The 21,076-nt window shown below is 39.6% G+C and overlaps 1 protein-coding gene across 7 annotated transcripts in view; it reads right to left on the reverse strand.

Moving 5' to 3' along the window:
* DMD (dystrophin) overlaps positions 1-21,076 on the reverse strand; it is a 2,193,636-nt gene that overhangs the window by 369,134 nt on the left and 1,803,426 nt on the right. For 6 of the 7 annotated variants that reach the window (XM_036917975.2, XM_057495970.1, XM_057495969.1 and 3 more), the window contains one exon: positions 864-1,036. In XM_036917975.2, coding sequence (XP_036773870.2) covers positions 864-1,036 — 173 coding nt within the window. Of the gene's footprint in view, positions 1-863; positions 1,037-1,759; positions 1,878-21,076 lie in introns of those variants that run through there. The other variant, XM_036917969.2, reaches the window with a different exon arrangement.

Consider the following 21,076-nt stretch of genomic DNA (forward strand, 5'->3'; position numbering starts at 1 on the left):
TCACCTCCCTTCACTGTTACGCCTCCTCTAGACACAGAAGAAAGCACAAAATACTTGTATAAAGAGATGTGACTGAGGAAAAGCAACCGATCGCAAAGCAGGAAGCCTGACTTTCACTCCCTGTACTTCCTATGACATTTAGGTGACACTGGGTATTTCACTTACTATCTCTGCTCTTTGTCCCTCTGCGGAGTCCCTGCAAAGTGGGTATACCAAGAGCTCCATTCTGCCCTCCTTACAACAGTGCTGACATGCATCCACGAACTTCTCAAGAGAAAGGTGGCACACAGAAAGGACCAATGTACAAAAGAGTGGGGTACAGAACAGCTACAGGCTTAGTCTACATAAAATGTGGTGACAAAGTCTGAGAGGAACTAAAGACAGGAAGTTGCTTTAATCTCTCCTTAGCTGCACAAGTTACAGAGAGGTCTTCTCTAAACTGGTCATCATAATGTGTAAGGTACTTCAAGAATGTCTTCTGTTATACTTTTGGAGCAAAGCCAAAGAAAGATTCTATAGTAAGCATACGTTAATTTTATCACTTTTTGTATAACTCTGTGATAAGCTGAGAGGACGCTATGAAGTTATGGTAGCTGAGTTCCTCATTTACATTTACTCTAATGTCTTAATATGCATCTCTCCTGTGGTCATAAAACATCACCATTTTAATCTGATCTGAACCCTCAAGTATCATCTCTGTACCAAGCAAATGAATGATTCATTTATTCCAAATAAAATGAATCACTCTGAAATTGGGTGATTCACATAAACATATGAGATATTAACCACTTGCGTTAGGAAAACAAGGGGAATTTTGCCATTTTAATTCATTTCTGGCTTTTTGGTCCGGGATCTTTTCCTACCTGATGTTGAGGGACTTTTTCCGCAACTCACTCCACTTGAAGTTCATGTTATCCAAACGTCTCTGTAACAGGACTGCATCATCAGAACCTTCCAGAGATTTCAGGATCTTTTGGCCATTTTCATCCAGGTTGTGATAGATATCTGTGTGAGCTTCGATTTCGCCCTGGAGGTCCTACAGGACAGCAGGAAGAATAACACACGGAGAATTACCAAACAAAAGGGACCAGCTGTGAACATAAATTTGGAGAAAGGTAAAAAATAAAACTATTAGCTCAAAAGACATTTCACTTGGGCCAACTGACAAGATGCACCTCCAACTCACCTTTTTTGGTGTATTTTCTCTTTGTATTAGTATATAGATTGGAAATGGGCATCTTATTAAGTACAATAAATTTATTCCTCAACATTATGAATTGGAACAGAATATGTTTATAACTTTCCACATTTCTTAAGTTAGATCTTCTAGTCTATGGATGAAAGACATTATTTTATGGAAGTGTTATGAAATAAAATGCCAAGATAAAGTGCACCCCAGTGCTGACCATTTCATTACACTGTGGGTCTGGTCATGTTTTCCATGCACACAGTAATCTGTGGAGTTGACTCTGGCCACAAAAGCATGGAAATTCTAATAAACAAGGTTGTACTTGGTCTGCGGCACCGGCACATTAACAGGATTCTATCACAGGAGAACATCTTCTTGACAATACACATTAAACTCAGCTTGGTATTGCAGCATCATACATACATTTATTAGTAAGAGTTCCCATTGAAAACACCATCATAGTTTTAGTCTTGACGGGTGGAAAATCCAGAGGACCTTGATAAGAGATTATGCACTCAACCTCATTTGTATATACAGACCAAGAAAATTATCATAGTAGAAGAGTCTGACCTTTACATGGTATGTCTTCCTGTGTAACATTTTCAGCTTGAACCGGGGACTACAGCACTGATCCTGTTGCATAGTAATCCTGAGAAAAAGCAGCGACTGAAAGAGCCCTGCTTTAAAATGCCAACTTTGCTTACATTCTGTTGACAGAATGAATTTCGGAGCACAGGCCTTACCAGTCAATAATAATAAACAGCCACTTTGTATTCCTCACTAAACGGTAGCCAGGCCTGTGCATGTGGGAGGGACCTCAAAGAGAGGAGGCCTGGAATATGCAACTGACAGTTTATATTAAACGGCCAACTTTTCTTATCATATTGCCAGTAGAAGCCAGAGACATTATAAATTCATTTTGTATATGTGTTTCCCTCCTTGTTCCTAGCCGAACAGTCAAAGCCAAAGGAACATTCCTTAGAGAGCTGCTGGGTACCAGCATTCCTTTCTGCCTACACAATGAATGGAGGCTTTGTACATTATCTGACTTGCTTTGAGAGATTTGTATGCTTCTGTTCAACAAGTTTAAAAATCCATTCTGAAACCCCGAACAATTGGATTGATCTGTGTAACTCGAAACTTTTTTTGGGGGGGAGGCTTTCTCTTTTTCTAAACTGGAATTAAATTACTCTTCTAAAGTAAGGGGGGAAAGTGGCAGCAATAACATGTTAGAGATTCTGAAGAACTGGCCTGTGTTTTCAGTCACAGCCTCTTAGGTGGAAAATTTTGAATGTTGCAGAAGTAAGGTAGATGGACAATGAGTGTCTCCTGTCATTATTTTTGGCAGCCAGAGTACTGCTGATGGACTCTAAAGAGACTGTGTCCCATTCTCTTTGACTGGAAGTCAGGAAGTGGAATATGGATAGACCCATTTCTGAAGCTGAAAGAAGGGAAATACCAGAATAGATCAAGGAGCATCTCTCTCTATTCCATCAAAACCCAGCTTGTTCTGGAAGGAAATAAGCTGGTTTTGAAACTAGCTTAAGTGATGGAAAACTAGTAGTGGGCTTCGTACAGAATGGAGTTTGATCAAATACACATCCATTTATGTTTGTGTACCAGCATGGAACAACATGCCCTGCTGGATCTGACACTTCTCCAACAAAAGAGAAAAGGGAGGTTAATTTATCTCAATCATTTAAGACTAAAAAGCGAACAGATCCAAATTGTCCAGGTCATTCCCCCACGTCCCTGTTGAATTTTCCTTCTTCTTTCATTTGATTTGCACAGTACTTAAGACTTTACCTCAGAGCACACAGGTAAGGGGTTTAAACCAAACTTTAGTTGTTCAAGAAAATGAGATATTTTGATGCATACAGTCAGGTTTCTACATTAACATGCATATAAATGATAGTGTATTTAAATCTCTGTAGCTGGCATTTATAGCAGAGACCCAGGCTCAATCAATAGTTCCTTAGGATTATGGGTATCATGAAGTCATCAGCACCCTGTTGAATAAATGAGAGGGCTTCCCAAGCATAAATGGGATATTGATTTATGAGTGTGCTACATTTCATCTTTGCCATTTACATTACACTGCATATAAACATCTTTGTTGCATCGTCAAAAAGAAACAAATATAAAATCGATAAACCAGTACTTATTGAGAAACGATTATTTGTCTAGGCTTTGTACCATGGGGAATATACGAGGAATGCAAGAAGAAGTTCTGTCTTTACTTTTCCTAAAATCTAGTGTGCACTTTTTATCTAATTCATTCATATGGCCAACTGAACACTGATGAGAATTTCCTGCCACACATCTTAGATACTGGGATAAAAACTTCTCTCCTCGTAAGTTTTGAAGAGGCTGGAGTAAAGACCGAGTAAGGTAACTCAAATCTCAGCACTGCTTCTCTAGGTCATGATGGTGGTTTAGAGCAATAAACGACACAAGTACAGTAAAGGGCTTCGCAGTTTACAAAGCACTTAACAAATACATCGCTTTAGTTATTCTTCCTCCAGGCTCTGCAAAGTAGACAATATTTTCTCTGTTTTACAGATGAGAACACTGAGACTCAGAGATGTTTAACTGACTTGCCTAAAGTCACGGATCTCGCGAGTGTTAGAACTGGGCAATGGATCCATCCACTGGTTTTGACTCTAGCAGATCATGGGCTGTCTCCACCAACCCATTTGCTATCAGCACTGGTTTGTACTAGGTAGCAGTTATTAAAGCTGAACAAGGTTACTGCTAACAAGAGGAGAAAGCAAATGTTGGGGGAAAAGCACGTGGAAAGACAGCATCACTGATTTTGATAAAAAATTTACCCACATGGATTGATTTATTCTGAATGAATAATGGAATCCTGACTACCCTTTTCACTTCTCATTTTGCAATTGGGCATCCAGGACCATCTGTGAGCAAACACTGTTTGCACTGAAAAGGTCTCCTCACTACAAAATATCCCTGCTGCCAGAACAGAAATCCTCCCAGCAATAATTCGTTCCTTTGACTACATGAGCCCTGTGAATATTACACTAAGTAATGGCTTGATGCATCAGTGTAAACGGAGTTTGGGCACATTCCTTTGGGACGGCAGGCTGGTAGGGGAGGGATACAGCTACAGGACTCAGGTAGGTTGTTTTCAAACGCAGGTGAGTGTCAGGGAGGAACACAGGCCTTTTTTAGGAGGTGGGCATGCTTGTAGTGGAGACTTTTGGGTACAAGGAGGCAGCCTGAGTCCTAGGTGGGGAGGAGACATCGACAGAGCAGGCAAGCAGGGACACACTCACATGTGCATGCGACTACCATAATGGCATTTATTTAAGATTGACTTTTGACACGGGAGCCACAGGAAACCAGAAGGTGGGTATGGAGGAGAATCAAGTCGAACTGTCAGAGGATAGGCAGTCTGGACAAAAGCTCATTTGCACAGATACTTTGAAGTAGTTTTGTTTCACTTCTGACTTAACTAGAAAAGAGCACTCATGTCTTTGTCACTATAGTCAGTGTATGTTATCTAATTTTTCTCTTCTTGTGATTATATTCCAAAGTCCTGTATACACGTGAGCTCATTTAATCCTCATGATAACCCTCTAGGGGAGGTATTATTATTATTATTATTTTCACTTCACATACACGAGAATGAAATCACAGAGAAGCTAAGGAAATATGCCCGAGGCCATACAGCTAATAAATCATGTGGCCAGATTTCAAACCCAGGTTGTCAGACTCCAGGGATTATGCTCCTAACCACCAAGCAATATTACCTCTGAGTTATTTTTCCTATTAATTTCAAAATTTTTCCTATTAACTTTTCCTATTAATAATAGTCATGCCTGTTTTTCAGCAAATGTAGCATGGCCATTAGACAATGCAGCATAACATTTTCAGTTCTCAAAGAGCAATTTTATGGTCTCATTAATATGGAACTGTTAAACAGATCTGAAGTAGTAGAGAGTTATATCCAATGCAGTAAAAGAGAACATTAAATAATTGAGAAAATGGGTGCAAGTGGAAAAATAACATATCATCCCTCCTCCCTCAAAAGAAATATATACGCCAAAGTTTTGTACTATTATGGAGCAAATCTCAGCTGCGAGTATTAAGGAAGTTCAGATATGAGGTGAGCAGAGCAGTATATTCATAGTGTAGAGGTTTTAGGACTATGGAGCATCTCCTGCTTCCTTCCTAGGGAGATTCCTCCTTTGTGAAGGAGTCTCACACTTCCTTCTTTTAGGGAGAGTTTAGCCTACTTCTGCCCTAAGTCCCCTTTCTCAGCCTCCTTAATAAGTAATAGCTGACGTAAGGGTTTCTATTAGAAGAGAATCAATGTGGAAATCAAGAGACAGAAATAAGACTTCATGAAGACATAGGAATTGGTTTGAACCTTGGCAGGATGGATAGGCCTGAGAGTGGTGTTAAGAAGAGGGCATTCCAGGTGGTAAGAACAGCACGGGAACAGCATAAAGGTGGCGATGAGTTTGGTTTATGAGCAGAAATAGTGGATTGTACAACCTGGTTGTAATGGAGAATGAGTGTTAGGAAGAAACAGGTAGAATGGAGTCAAGGCCCGTAAACTAAGTAGGATAAGACTCTCTTTTAGAAAGCCACCAAGAATAAAAGTTTTTAAAGAAAAGTAAAGGACAAAGCCGAGATTATTGAATATTGCATTTGTACTATCTCATTCAACAAGTAGAAGGACCCATGGTGTTCATAAGTAATAAGACAATGGGGGAAGAATATGAAGTTACACAAGTTTTACAAGAAGAAATATCAAGAAGGGAAATGTCAAGCATTAGTGCTACACCCTTCTTTTTCTTGTCCTGTCCAAACAAATGGTCATGATACTATTCCAAAACATCAGGAATAACAGTACCACATATTTTCTTTCTTACGTATATGGGATTATTTGTCTCTAACAAAGAATGGCAAATGATTACCTCCCTCTCTTGAAGATAACTGAGAAGCAACAAAGAAAACAAAGAGATGTAGAAAGAACAAAAATACACTGATTTTTATAAAACAATGCAATAAATTTTATAAGATAAAAATACCAAATCTCCATACAAAATTCATTAGAGACACATCATCTTTAATCTTTTCTGAAAGCAATTAGCATGTGAATAATGATGAGGCCATTAGTTCCTCTTTACTGAGAATTTTTACCTAATTCAAATAAGCTTGATGATGGGAAAAAAAAAGTGATGATCTGATTTCCAATAATTTAAAAGGTCAGCAACAGAAGATTCAAAATAGGAGAGCAGTTATCCTTAAGGGCTAAACTGAGAGTAACAAGAATGGACACCTGACAGAACCAGAAAGATAAAAAGGAGCTGCAGGCACACAGGGCTGACCAGGGTCACACAGTGTGGAAACTAAGAGCCCTACATCTATTAGCAGCCCTTGAAGGAGGTTTAAAGCAAAGCAAAATAATTAATGTTAATGATGATGATAATCTTGAGTTAGCCAGAAAAAGCAGATTCATTTTCAGTAAACTATTAAAGAAGGAAGCAGTGCATGTAAAACTCTTTCAATGAATTTATCCAACATAGTTATCCTGAAAAGGTGTTGATGCTTTTAAGAAGGTAAACAAAATGAAAACAAACAATACAAAAGTAAACCTCCCTTGGCTGGGTTATCCAAGTGACTTGTTAAACATGGGCTCTAAGTGCATGAAACTTTGGAGTACACACACACACACACACACACACACACATTCTATTATGAGAATAGAAATTGAGAGTAAATCTTCAGAAATGTTTATAGCACTCTAAAAATAAAAAGCATGGGCTTGCATTGTGTGTGTCTGTTTTTTGTGATTTTTAAAAGCAGCTCATTTTTATGGCATTTACAAAAGCATCAGTTTGTTATGCGTTGGAAATTAAAACCAGCAAAACAAAACAGAATTATCCTTCCTAATGGATTTTTTGAGAAGCACCCATATAAAGCAATTGGACCCACAATCTTGACCTTATAAGGACTCTATTCTAACCACCAGAGGTTTCCAACTCAGTAAATGCAGTTGGGTACAGAGTCACAAGGGGGTGGGACTGTCTTTTTTTCCCTATTCTTTATGTGGCCATTGCAATACTTGAAAAAGCAGTAGAACTGTCATCCCAAGGGAAACAAGAGTTAATTTGAGAACCGCCATTTGGCTTGGAGCCTGGTGGCTCCAGGTAGATAAGGAGTGTGTTTTCAGGTCCACTGCATCGCAATGCATCTTAAACGGGCAGCTATGGATTTAGGAGTCCACAGGCTTTGCTTTAAAAATGGCTGTGATTAAGGTCCTCAGAGACGATCATCCTGCAGGGTTTGTTGTCTTTGCTTTCATATCTCATTCGGAAATTCTCACACTTACACACTAGAACTGTGGAGAGGAGGGATCTGCTCTCCTGCCTCAGTACATTGCCAGGTGCAAACCTTTATTTCAAAATGTAATCTTTAAAAATGTCTGGCCTAGGGTGGGTTACGCCGGAGGAAACTGAGCCAAATCCCATTGGTCAGACTGCCTTAAGCAATCCCAAACTCGGGTAACACTTGATGCTTCCTCTCCTTGTCTGACCCTCTGGTTTACTTTATTTTCAAAATTACTTTTTAAAATTGAAGAGTTCATTTCATATAGACGAGGTTGGAGGTAAGAGGGGCAGTATCTTTTCTCTTCTGCATCTTGTTTTTCCTAGCTTCCTTTTAGTCTGCCACAGTATACAAATGTGCTGCATATTTATTCATCACAGCAACGTGCAGTTTTTTTTTTTTTTTACTGTATTTCAAGATTTCACGAAGCTCTATGGGAACACATAGAAGAATGATGGAGTCCCAGCCCTTAATTCCCTCTTCCCATTTTTCCTCCCTCCCTCCCTCCCTCCTCCTCTCCTTCCCTTTCTCTCTTCCTTCCTTCCCACCCTTGCTCCTTGCCTTCTTTTTTTCCTCCCACTGATATTTAATATATCAGCATCTAGGTCTGCAGTGGCAAAATACCTCCAAGCTTCTGCCTTCTACACATTCACAGCATAATAGGGTGAACAGAGAAATAGGATAAGCAGGGGAGAAATATGGCACACAAATAAGTGTTCCACAAAATAAGGAAATGCTGTGAAGGTAATAAATGGGGGCTACAGCATGAATAATGGTGTACATGTGATGGTGATGGTATGCTTTTTGGTGGTGGTGGTCGGTCAAGGAACATCTATGACAGAAGGTTCAGTGTCAGCTGAGACTTGAAGGATGAGAAGACATCATTTATACAGGAAAACCCAAGGGCACAGAATTCCTCCCAATTACAGAGGGGGCCTTTGCATGACCTCTGTGATTTGAAAGATCTTGGCTAGAACTTACTAAGAAAAGTGTGTGGCTGGAGATGAGGTAAGGGAGGCTTCAGGTAATGTGGGGCTTTGAAGTCCTATGGTAAGGAGTTTGAATTTTATTTCAAGTTCAGTGGACAGCAATAGAGGCTTTTAAAGTAGGGTAGCGACATGATCTGATATAGGCTTTAAATACATCTCTCGCTATGTGGAGATTAAAGAAGGCAGGAGAAGAGTTCTGGGCTGGTTTTATGAATTGGGGGTTATTCAGCTTATTGACACTACCCAAGACCATGGGAGTGGGTAAGCATACTTAGGGAGACAGAGGTTAAGCAGGGGAAGACAACCTGACAAAGGAGACAGAAAAGGAAGAGTCAAAGAGGTAGGAGGAAAACTAAGAAATCGTGGTATCATCATAGCCAAGAGAGCAAAGAGGGTTTCAAAAAGGAGAGAGCGGCCAACTGTGTCAAACACTGCTGAGAGGCTGCTTACATTAGAACAGAACATTGGCTATTGGGTTTGGCAAGAAGGAAGGTCTTTGGTCACTTTGATAAGAACCAGTTCAGAAGATAGGTGAAAGCAGATATCAGACTAAGAAGACTTAAGGGCTGCCTGAATACAGAGCCCTGTTGAAAAGATGGGCTATGAAGGTTAAGTGAAAAACAGCACAACACCTGAAGGGCATAAGGGATCAAAGGAGGGCTTGGGGGATGGTTTTATGTTTGTTTTATGCTTAGAGCTTATACTCTTAAGTGGGGAATCTGCTTTGAAGCCATTGAGGAAGAGTTCTAAAAGTCCACAAAGCTAAAGAGTACAGAAAGGCATAAGTATGTCTTCAAGTCTGCAGAGGATGGCGGTAATTAATGGAGACTGGGATCAGGTATGGCACACTGGAAAGAACTTAGCCTTTGGCATCATAACACTCAGTCAGATTCTAACTTCCCCTACTCTGCAGCTTTGTGGTCTTAGGCAATTATAAAATTTTTCAAAGCCCATTTTTTTCATCCATAAATAGGGCTGTTAATAAGATTAGATGTGGTGATGTGGGTAGAGCACCTAAGTACCTAATACAACACCTGATCTATTGAGGGTCTTCATTAAAATTGTGTCCTTGTAATCCCGCCCCCCGCCCACGGCACCTTCCTTGGTGACTGTAAGCTTGCTAGCGGAGAAGACAGGAGGCCGTTCCAAGGAAAATGAATACCAAATACGTGGGGATGGAAGCGAGCGCTGTAGGTAGGAGCTAAGAGATAGTGCCGAGAAACATCAATAATGAGGTTCAAAGGGTACAGAGTGGCCACTGGGAACACTGAATTCAGCCTGGAGATTATATCTGATCATATAAGGGTAAGATTCCACTGTAACTTCGGGTGTACAGGCATTTCATAGTCAAAAAAGTTCATAATGATTATTTTGGGGGCAGTTTTCAAAATAAACGGGAGCAGGGAGAGAATAGAGGCAGGAAGTTTAGCTGACAGGCAACCCTAGCCATTCATGAATTAGGCAAGTGGCAGCTCCAGAAACAGAGAGGAAAGAGGAAGGATGCTAACATCATTGAGTGCTCATAACTTAGAGAAAGAGTGCATGTGTGACTCAGTTTCATTCTTCTCTTGCTCTGCCTTTGCGAGGGACAATTCAGTGAAGTGATAAAAACTATTCACAAAAGCGTTTTAAAAAGAGAAATGTTATTTTAAGTTTCATCCCCCCAGGAGTAAGGCAAACATTATATTTTATATTTCAAACACACATACACATACACTCCCCCCTTGGTGCCAAATCAATTACAATGACAAGGCAAGGGTGTTCTCACCAAAGCTGCATGCAGGCACAGGAGTCTCCTGCCTAAAATATACCCTATTAGGCATTCCTGAAGTATATGAGAGTGAGTTTTAAAGGACACAAAATCCCGAGAAAGGGTGGGTAGAGTAACAGTACATTGGATGTTCTTAGAAAGTTGAGATGCCAAGGACCCAGTGGGAAACTAATGTTGGTATCCACGTGGCTCAGCACTTAAAGCATAAAAAAGAATGACATACCTTCATGATATTGGTGTTGAAAGATAAAACAAGGCCTTGGACAGGCTGCATTTTTTTTTTACTAATATATCTAAAATTTATTCATGAAAATGTATACTGTGTTGCAGTTTTTCAGATATTGCTATACTGCTTCATTCTCATAATTGGCTGAGCATTTCCTCCATGAGCCATCTTTCAGAGATCATTGCCAATGGAAATCTTGGAAGACCTTCACACTTAGACTCTAGATTGTACATTTAAGTCATAGAGACAACCACATATGAAAAGTCTACGATGTTGAAGGTACTTTTGGTTTTACGTTATGTTTCAAGTGCAGGTGTTAGCCTGCTTGATGATAACTATCCCTGTCTGAGAAAGGCCAGATGCGCCTTTCCGTCATTGAAACGTATTTATCATTGCAGAGCCACAATGAGGTATGGGGGTGGAGTAGACAGATGAAATGGGGCAGGAAACTCATACCCTGTTTACACACCTTATAAATCCTTTACATCAACTCCACGAAGTAGCCCTCCTTACCCCCAGTTGAGAGAACTACAATTTGGAGAGATTAAAGTAACCAGTCCAAATCCTACAACTGTTTGGTGGCAGAAGCAGGGTTAGAGCACAGATCTGTCTGAATTTATGCTCTTTTATCTCACCACTCCATCCCATTCCTCCCCCACCTCTCAAATACAAAGGACACTTCTGACTTGGGCTATGTATAACACGACACAATAATTAACTCACTAAGGTAATTGTAAGATACAGGTGTGAGAAATTTCTGTGATGCTCTGAGAGGACCGGCCAAGTAACTTCATTATTTTCCAGCAAGGTATTAACTCATTTATTCCTTCCCAGTCAACTCAGAGCTAAAAACTTTCATGATTTTGAATGGCTCTAAATGAACAGAATACATTTCTATTCTTAAAATAGGCAACTATCTTCCCATGGACCGATACCTATCTGGTTACATTTATCTGTGTAATCTGTGTATATTATGTACAGAATTAAAAGTTATAAAAGCTCTTCTTCTTGAATGTTTTTGTCAGAGAGCTATTTTTTTTCCCTCTAGAGAATCCTGTAGTTCAAGATTGTGTATTAGAAACAAGCAATTAGTTGATGTCAAGTCTCATCTTATCCCAATAGCAATATGTAAGAAGAAGGCAAGAACATATGGCAAAGTGCCATAATTATTTTTTATAATGCACTAGAAATCATAACAGCCATGTAGCTAATTTCCTCTGGCTTGTTTTAATTATGAATGCTGTAAACAACTTTATTCCATCTCCCACCCCTTCAAAAGCCCTCATAATGTCCCAAAACAAGCACCAAACAACCCTACATTGAGACAGTTGTTTTTAGAACAGATTAATGATGCAATTAATCTAGGATGTTTCTATATTTTTTTCACTTTAGGTAGCAGGACAATTTTCAAATACTTCACAAACACACATTGGACACATCTGTATTCATTTGTGGGTACTCTTTAGCCTAAAGTTCAGAGAGATTACCTTTAAAATAAATTCTAGGTCTCTATGAAGTCTGAATGTTAAAGAAGGTTCTAGTATCATGATGTTAACTAAAGTCCTGCTTATGTAACTGGGTCTCATTCCCTGGTGTTCTTCAGTAAGTTAATTTCTGTCTACTACCAACTACAGCAAATTACTTCTTCTGGGGAGGGTAATGGTTTTTTTGTGCATAGGGAGTTACTTCACCTCATTTAGCTTTTCTTCTCTCATGCAATTGGGTGGATGGTGATGGGGAGAAAACAGTTATTCTTTTTTTTCACTGTATGAGGAAAAGGAAGAAGGAATATGCATGTAGACATTAACACAACATGACATAAATGAGAAAACTGGCAAAAAAAATATCTCGCAAGATATCTGGCATATTTCTTCATTCTTAGAATCCACTGTGCTAAAGACAGAAATGCATTTGTGAGTTTTCCATTATATACCTCCTAATCCTTCCCAAAGCATTCACTTCAGTTCAGAACAGGCCAGAGACCCTGGACCATCTTGCTGAAGCAGACCCAGGGTATTCTTGGCCTTTGGCCATGAGACAATGCTTCTTTCATCTGAGGCCGTGTGGATTTGAAAACTATCACCAGGAAAGTAAGGTTTGGGAAGGCTTAGGTGTTGCCATGCCCTTGAGATAAATTATGTAGGTTTTAATAAAGAACAGAGAAAGAGAAGTCTTCACAGATTGTTTTACATCATACGAATTTTCACATGGAAGCTACATTCTAATATCTGTTATAGAATGGTGGAAATCTGCCTCACAGTGCCCTGAATAAGAAAGGAAAAACTTTTCATTGGATTATGCCACTATCATTGACCTTGAGTATAAATGAAGAAGCTTGGTCACCCCAAGGAAGAGAAGTGTTACAAACAAGTCATGTCCATAGTGCTTTACCACGGCCAAATGCTCTTGGTTTACTCTCGACAGACAAGGACAGAGGAACTGTACAGCTGTCATGAGTCTTTGCTTCAATTTCTGATATACTTCAAAGTTCAGCAGAAGAAGACCTCACCAACCAGGGACTGAGAAACCTATGTAGGTAATACCTAATTATTAATATTATACTGAGTAGGAAACGAAGGGACTTGTTGAAAAACTCTTCTGCCTGGTTCTGTCAGAGTTCTCTTCCTTTCTGACTTTCTGGTTTTTCCCTTTTCTGGACTGGCAGAAAGATGGAGGTCTCCCTTAAACGATGACTGAAAATATTCATAAAACCACAAGAGAGAAGTTTATTGTTTCAATGGGCCCACACTCTCCTAAAAAAGTCTTCAGCAAATATACAACCCAAATAACATGGAATGTTGAAGTAGACATAGCCCTATGGGGAACACAGAACAATTAGCCTTGTTGCCAAGATTTGCAGATGCCATCATACAAGTGATAATATTAGAGCAGTCTTAAGGGATGAGTAGGAACTGACCAGGAGAGAAGTAGGAGAATAAAATTTGTGAGAATTCCTGTTATAGAGAAAAGAACATTGTGACTTTACCCTTTCCCTAAACACCTTCCTCATGTGCCTTCCATAACCCAGCAGTATAGATATTTTTAAATGACCCTGAGAAGAAAGCAGAGGTGCTTTTTATTTCATGAAAAGAAAGCCATTCTTTTTCCTTTAGAGAACCTTAGGCCTGCTCTGCATGCACGCATGGAGTCAGAAACACGAGGCAAATATTGTATTATTCATTTTAGCAACTATAAATTCCAGTGATGGCTCTGAGGTTGGGGAGAAAGAGGCCTGCTGATCTGGAGAGCAGAAAGAACTCCTTGAGCTTATCAAAGAAGCGATAGAGCTACAGGCAAAATGCCCTGTAATAATCTCGGGAAAAAACACCTCTGAGTCAATGACGATTTTCTGCTATTGCACAGGCTGTTTTGCCTAAAGCCAGGAAAACTCTGTCTGATGATAATGTTTTAACTGCTGATTCATCTCCTCTGCCTTCAATTCTTCTCGGCAAACTTTTATTGGGTTTCATCATAGGCACATTTACAGAGCAATTTCCATAATGATAAAATCTCTTCAAATGAGATTTCGAATGTAATTAAAGGGCAGATTTGATGTGGTAAAGGCATTGTTGCGCAGTGGCCATACATCATCATGCCATGGAGCGCTCAGGCAGCTAGCCTATGGCATGACCCCAATTTTGCTCTGGTAAGATTACATGTCCTTGTTTCATGCTAACGGCTTGATTAGGAAAAAATAAAAGAAGATAAAACAGCCTCTCTATTGGAGAGATAAGTCCATGAGTATGAGTTCGATTTTTGTGCCCCTGTCCATTCATTCGGTATCTTAGACTTCAGAGGCTGCAAGAAACTCCTTGAGCATGGAGGCAAACCTTGACAAACTGACAGGTGAAAGCTAAGGATTTGCTTGATCTGAGAAGTGGATCTCCAGAAATTCTGGGGCCTATTCTCATGGTTTTAAATGCAATCGCTAGAAAAGTGGAAACTACAGCTTAGATCTCCCAGACTGGATGAATGCTTGCTCCTGGAAAACAGCCTGGTGCTTGAGAAAGCAAGAAAACCTTCCTTGGGCAGTCCATTTTTGAAACCTCAAAATTAACTTAGACTATTCTTCATGATAAAATCAACACAACGTTAAGCTTTGGAATTTCACAACCCCCACAATATCTTGTCCACCCAGATCCTCAGTCACGGTAGTATTTACCAAATGATATGAAATGAGTTTTTACTTGGCTCCTGGTTTACATATTGATTGAGACTCATATAATATGATATGGAAATCATCTTTTTTTTTAACATGCAGAGCAAATCAAATCCTTCAAAAGACAAGATTTTAGATTTAAGATCATAGTTAAATCATAGTTCTGAAGCCTTTAGAAGAGGATATGGGCCTCTTAAACACCATATGTGCATTCCTTTCTCTTTTCAACATATCTTGATGATATTCAGAGAAAAAAAATGCCATACAATGTCTGAGTTATATATGGCATTGAGACTTCCACTAATTTTTTTTTTCTGTGCTCCTCTCTTTGCCTAAATGAAATATTTCGTTTGGCACAACACTTTTGTCTATGGAATCAAATTTGTCCTTGTGATATTGGGAATTATAAAATAACTCATGAGCTTTAAAATATCATCAAATATGTGAAATTACATCATGATTAGTAAAAATAATTTGAGGGTCTTTAATTTACTGATGATGATGAATTATCATATAGCTATCATGCTTTTAAGGGCAATTGTGTTTTTGTAGGTAAAAGTAAGACACTAGGAAAAATAATGTACACTTTTGAAGAGAAAATAGACCTACCGTATTTCTGAAATAAAAGTGATTTATAAGTCTCATTTATTCCAAATAAAAGCTCACACGTTAATCTGCAAAGTTCACATCCCTTATCAAAGATGCAATGCTACTTTCAATTTGCTTTAATGGCAAACATTCATGGAAAGTTTGACTTTACTATAACAATAATCTCTTTTAGCCAAATAATCCTCGTCAACCCTTGGATGAAGTTTTCTGCCAAAGAATTCCCTTACTTCCCACTCACCACCAGAGATAAAAGGACTGAAGAGACTGCACCATTCTCTGCAGGACTCTTTGCTTGCACTCACTCAGCCAAGCTTTGACTGCCTGATTTCATTGCCATGGAAAGTCCTACAGGGTAACTTGGAGTGCAGCTACCTCTGTTACATCTCCCAACATCCCACTGCTTCCAATTACTACTGATTTTCTGTTATAATCAGTAGCCTTGAAACTTGAACTACCCAACTGTTTTAAATGCACAAGAGAAAATCTTAGGAAAAACGGGGAACAAGAAAAGAGTTTCCGTATTTCTGAAGAGTGGCACTGTGCTCGCATGATTGTTTTTCATCAGCCTTGACTTCTCTGAGAGGCAGTATTTCTTTTCATGCTTTAGGCTGACATTTCTTCTCACTCAATAGTTAATTCACATGGTGCAAATCCAGCATTCTTCCTTTTGAAGAAAGTAAAAGCAATCCCCAACTTACAAAGAGGTCTGCAACCAAAAGTCATTTGCAAGTCAATGGTTCAGAAACCCAAACTCAAATTTCCACTGAAACAAGTTGTATATGTCTCATGCCCTCATAGATACAGCTATTGAACCTCTAACATGGATGATGTACGTCATTCTGATAGCATTACCTTGGGTTTTGTGATTTAAGAAGTGTGAATCTTATGGGGTACCAAAGAGAGAGGAAGTACAAAAGTAGAATATTTCTCTTTGAATCCTGAATCTGCCCAATCCAAAACAGTGAGCAGAGGAGATCTGCATGGGCATCTGCCAATCTCATTCCACCTCCTGGTGCTCAGCCTTTTCTACCCCCACCTAGTCCAGCTGTCCCAATACTCCTTCTCGCCCTCCTGTTGAAGAGTGTATATTCCCAGAGCATAGTCTGATCACATTCACATGCTGGGAGATTTGTACATTTTAAAAAGAGGAAGCTGAGTGAAACCAAATGAATCTCAGACTGGTAGGATTTCAGTGAGTATAAGAATACAGTGTGAAATAGTCAGATGGTAGCAAAAGGGTCTGGGGGCTGAAAGGCTTCGGCCATTCTTGTTAGGAAATCTACAGTGGTTAATACCATGGATTGGCCCACTGAAACCCCCACACCACCCTCTTAGCTGGAAAGGCTGGAAATTTAAAACTGCATTTGCCAGACTTCTAGGCAGCTAGGGTCCTGGGTATGAATTAGGTTTTAATAAATTAGGGCTGTCAGATATAATACAGTGTGCCCAGTTAAATTTGAATCAGATAAACAATGGATTTATTTTTGGTATAAGTATGTTGCATGCATCATTTTTGGTTGCTAAATCTGGCAACCCCACATCAAGTCGCTGTACTTGTGAAGGACTTGGGAGGTGGAAGTGAGGTATAGGCTATCTCCCTGCCCCTTTGGCTGTTTCTGTTGGCAAGTTTAGTCACCGAAGCATGAGATTTCCCATATCACGGGTCCAAAGTCTATTCTCCAGCTTCCTGGGTGAAGAGAGGCAGTTGCTAACAGGAGCTACAAAAGCGGTAAGCCTCCAGATTTCAACGTCCTGAATCCTAGTTCGCAATTACAGTGTGTTCTTGAATTCATTGTTTCCACAGACCCTTGGAGATGGTAGTTCCCTGGTGGATCACTTCTATCAAGCTGTAGAATTCTGTTCTGGAAACCAAGTGTACAATTTGCTTCTTCAGCCTCTCCAAAGACTTAGTGTGCATCTAATCCTCTGTATTCATTCATTCTCTGATTATCATATCTAGGGTAGTTTCTCTTTTCTGCCCTGAACTTTGACTGCTATATTGACCCAGAATCAGCTTCTCTATTTGTTTCTAGTACTGGCATTATCTTCCTTTAGTCACTTAAAAGTCCACAAATAATAAGATAGTATGGTTTTCTAAACATGGCTCCTTGTCACAGTCAGGAGATCTATCATCAAAGGAGAGTAGGAAGTGAGGAAGACAAAGGGCTTTGTACCTCTGAATGGATGTCTTGCTTGATTTCTAAAGAAAATCCTTCACAAGATATGTTAGTTTGTGACAACACATTAAAACACCCAAACATTCTGTCATCCTTTACAAAAATCTCATTATTATTTTTCTTATCTGTTAAATTCCTCGTATCTAGATGTCAAATTTTCACTGACAACTATTTGATGCCTAGGGAAAAGATCTGACTCAACAGCTTTATAACATGATGTTCTATTAGTTAAGACATGATACAGCGCCATTAAAGTTCCCCAAAGAAAGCCCAGAAATGGAATATACAAACTTGATTCCTATACAAAATCATGGGGAAGAGTGAAGGGCCTTTAAGGAAAGAGATACTGAGGAAACCATGCATTTCAGGCCTGGCTTGCACATGTGAGGTAAACTCTGGACAGCGGAGATGACTTTGCTGCTGGCACGGTGCTGAGCACATAGTGGGGTCTGAAGCAATTGAGCTGCAATTTTTAGTCATGTAGCTGCATTCACCTACTCTGCGTATGTCTCATGCACAATGTCGTTTCCTAAAAGTACCAAGTTCTAACATCAGGAGCAATAGACAGGGTAAGCACTGACTGTCCCTGGTAGTCAAGGTTTTCTACACTTGGGTCCATGTGATTAGGGTGACTTTATTGTCCAAACATGAGTGATTCTGAGAGTAAATGGGGATGCTATTAATAATTTTACCAGAATAACAGGCATAGATTGGGACTGTCCTGAGCAAACCAGGATGACTATGCCTAGAGCCAGCAGTAAAGGGGAAAAATGTCCTGACTGAGTCCTCACATTTTCTCAGCATCAGCTGAGGCAGTCTTTCTACCTACTCATTCTCTCCAAGTCACAAAAGGTCTGTAGCAGGACGTTTCCTTCCTGCCTGGGGTTCACTGAGGGCGATGAATTGATCACTGCACCTGTTTCTTACATTCAGGGAATGACAAGCAGAGAAAAGCCAGAGGTTCACACCACACTGTGTTTGCACTCAGATGCCTTCTCACCGTGAGGAGTAAACACCTTCAGTTCTTTTTACTATGGGAAGGAAAATAAAAAGGGCCAATAACAAAATGCCCTTCAAAGAAAACATTTTGTGAGCCTGTGTGTAGCAGAGATAAGAACTAGGACACTGTCAAGAGAAAGATCCTAGAATAGCTTCTTGAAAGAAAGATTTGTTTTTTTAAAGGAATATAAGTGGATGTTGCTGTAACAGCTACTGTGTATTATCTGCCATATTCCTTTCAGCAAATGAAGATCAAAGCTTCTACATTTGTCAGCAATGAAACTGGAAAGAATTCACTTTCTTGAAATTTACTTTAAATTCTCCTTTATGGAGAAGTAATTCATTCTGTACATATTTCATACCTGACATTTAATACCAAGTTTATGTTTACAAAAATGGCTTTGCAGGGCTCCTGTGCCAATCAAAAGTTTCTTCCAAGACATTTCTATCCATGTCTAAGGAGAACTGAGACATAAAAACAAACAAACAAGAACACGAACAACAATATTCAGGATTTTGATTCAAAAGTCATGGATGAAAGAGTGGTTTAAATCTAAAATCCCTAATCATAGAACTTCAAAGACATAAGGCAAATCATACACATCAGCCTTTTCTTTTTGAAGAAAAGCAGAGGGAAGATACTAGAATGGAAACCTACTGCTGGTCTGGCTGCTCCTAAGGGCAGGAACCGTATCTACCTTGCTTGCTGCTGTATCTCCAGCTTCCTGGTTGACAGTTGGCATACAACTGCTTTTGTTTTTGATAAAAAGCTAGCAAAGAAATGACTGGATAAATTAATGACATAGTTAGCTATGAAAGAGGTCAAGTAACTGCAGAACATCAGAAAGGGTTAATAATGAGAGTCAAGGAGTTGGTGACCTTGGTAATGTAAAGGATGATAGGCAATCTTGGTACGTTACTAGATAATGAAGCAGTGGTTTCTCTTGATAGCAGTCCAGTTTACTGTATGATTGTTTAAACCACTTTTTCCTCCAATTTTCCAAGTTGCAGCGGTTCTCTGCACTTCTTCTGGTACGATAGTAGGATTAAACTTGCCACTGTCCATTCATTCATTCATTCTACAAACACTTGCTGAGCATTCACCAGATGTCTGGCACTGTCCCAGGCCCCAGAGATGAACATCACAGACATGGTCCCCACCTGGGATGAAGTTTTCTTTTTTAAGAGAATGATCTCATGGCGTAGATCCGGTACTGGGTACTTATATCTGAATTCAAAGCCCTGGGAAAGTTGGACAAGTCTAACACAGTGGGAATTCTAGGACATGATAAATAAGCCTTCTGAGAGAATCTTTCTTAATTTAACCCTTAGGAAATCAGCTAAAGGATAAAACTGCACAGAAAACAAAACCATTTAAGAGGTTGAGTAATTATTGCATTCTTTTGATTATGCAGAAAACCTATCCTGGGAGTTCAAATCTCTAGGTAGACTTTTCTTGGCCTATATTATCTTCTTGGACTAACCACATAGCCTTAAATTAGTGAGATAATTAAAAACTACTCTTTTCTACTCTAACCCCTTCATTTTATGCAAGGCGCTTTTGTTGACTAGGATTAATAATACCAAACAAGCCAACAAACCAAAAATCGGAATTTATTTTGCAGTATCTTTTATCAGCAGATTTCATGGCAGTTGGTACACATTTAATGAAAAAAACAGGGAAGGTGTAAATTGGGAAGGTGAGCGAAAAAATAAGGAAATAAAAAGTATAAGGAAGATTCTGAAAGCTTTCATAAACTTGGAAGAAATGAAATGGATTTAAAGCTGCAAAGAAAAAGAATTTCATTGCTCACTGATTCTGTAGTGAACACTTTCTCTAATATCCCAAAGCAGCTCTTTCAAATTGCAAGTCTAGTGGAATCTCCAACTCTACCATCCCCCACACCACTCTGTATTTGGGTGCGGCTTCCACTTCAATGAGAAAAATAAATCCAATAGAAGGGATGTAACTTTTCACTCAACTATCAGCAACTACGCCTGTCCTGTCCTCCTCCCTCATAGCTGCTGTGAAGACGTGCCTTCATTCCTATCTGAGGCTGAGCATTACCCCTCATTTCTTCTGTGTCCCCAACCTCTCGCTCTCTACTGTCTCCTTCCCACTAGCATTTAAACATGTGGAAGTCCCTCTCATATTAAGACCATGATCTTCTTGCCCCACATCCATCTTCTGCTCCGATGGTCTCTTTCCCCATCACAGCCACACGTCCTAAAACAATTGTTTTACACATGCTCCTTGAGTTCCTGAATTCTCAATCACGTTTCAACCCATTGCCATCTTGGTTCTCTATTTACCACTGAATAATAACTGGGTTCTCCAAAGTCAATACTGAATCACAACACATCCAGGTCATCAGTATGTACCTTCCTTGTTGCTAAATTAATGGAATATTTTGGGGGTTATCTTCTGTGCCTCTTTCATAGCACTTGACAACTCTGAATGCTGCTTTTTCTTGAAAGCCTTTCTTCCCTTGGATTCTGTGGCATCACCTGCACCTGGCTTGTCTCCTACTTACTGAATTGCTAATTTCCCTGTCTCCACTGCAAGCTTACTTCTCTCTGCTCATCCCTGAAATGTT

This window comes from Manis pentadactyla, chromosome X (genome assembly GCF_030020395.1).
Source record: "Manis pentadactyla isolate mManPen7 chromosome X, mManPen7.hap1, whole genome shotgun sequence".
Classification (NCBI taxonomy): Eukaryota; Metazoa; Chordata; class Mammalia; order Pholidota; family Manidae; genus Manis; species Manis pentadactyla.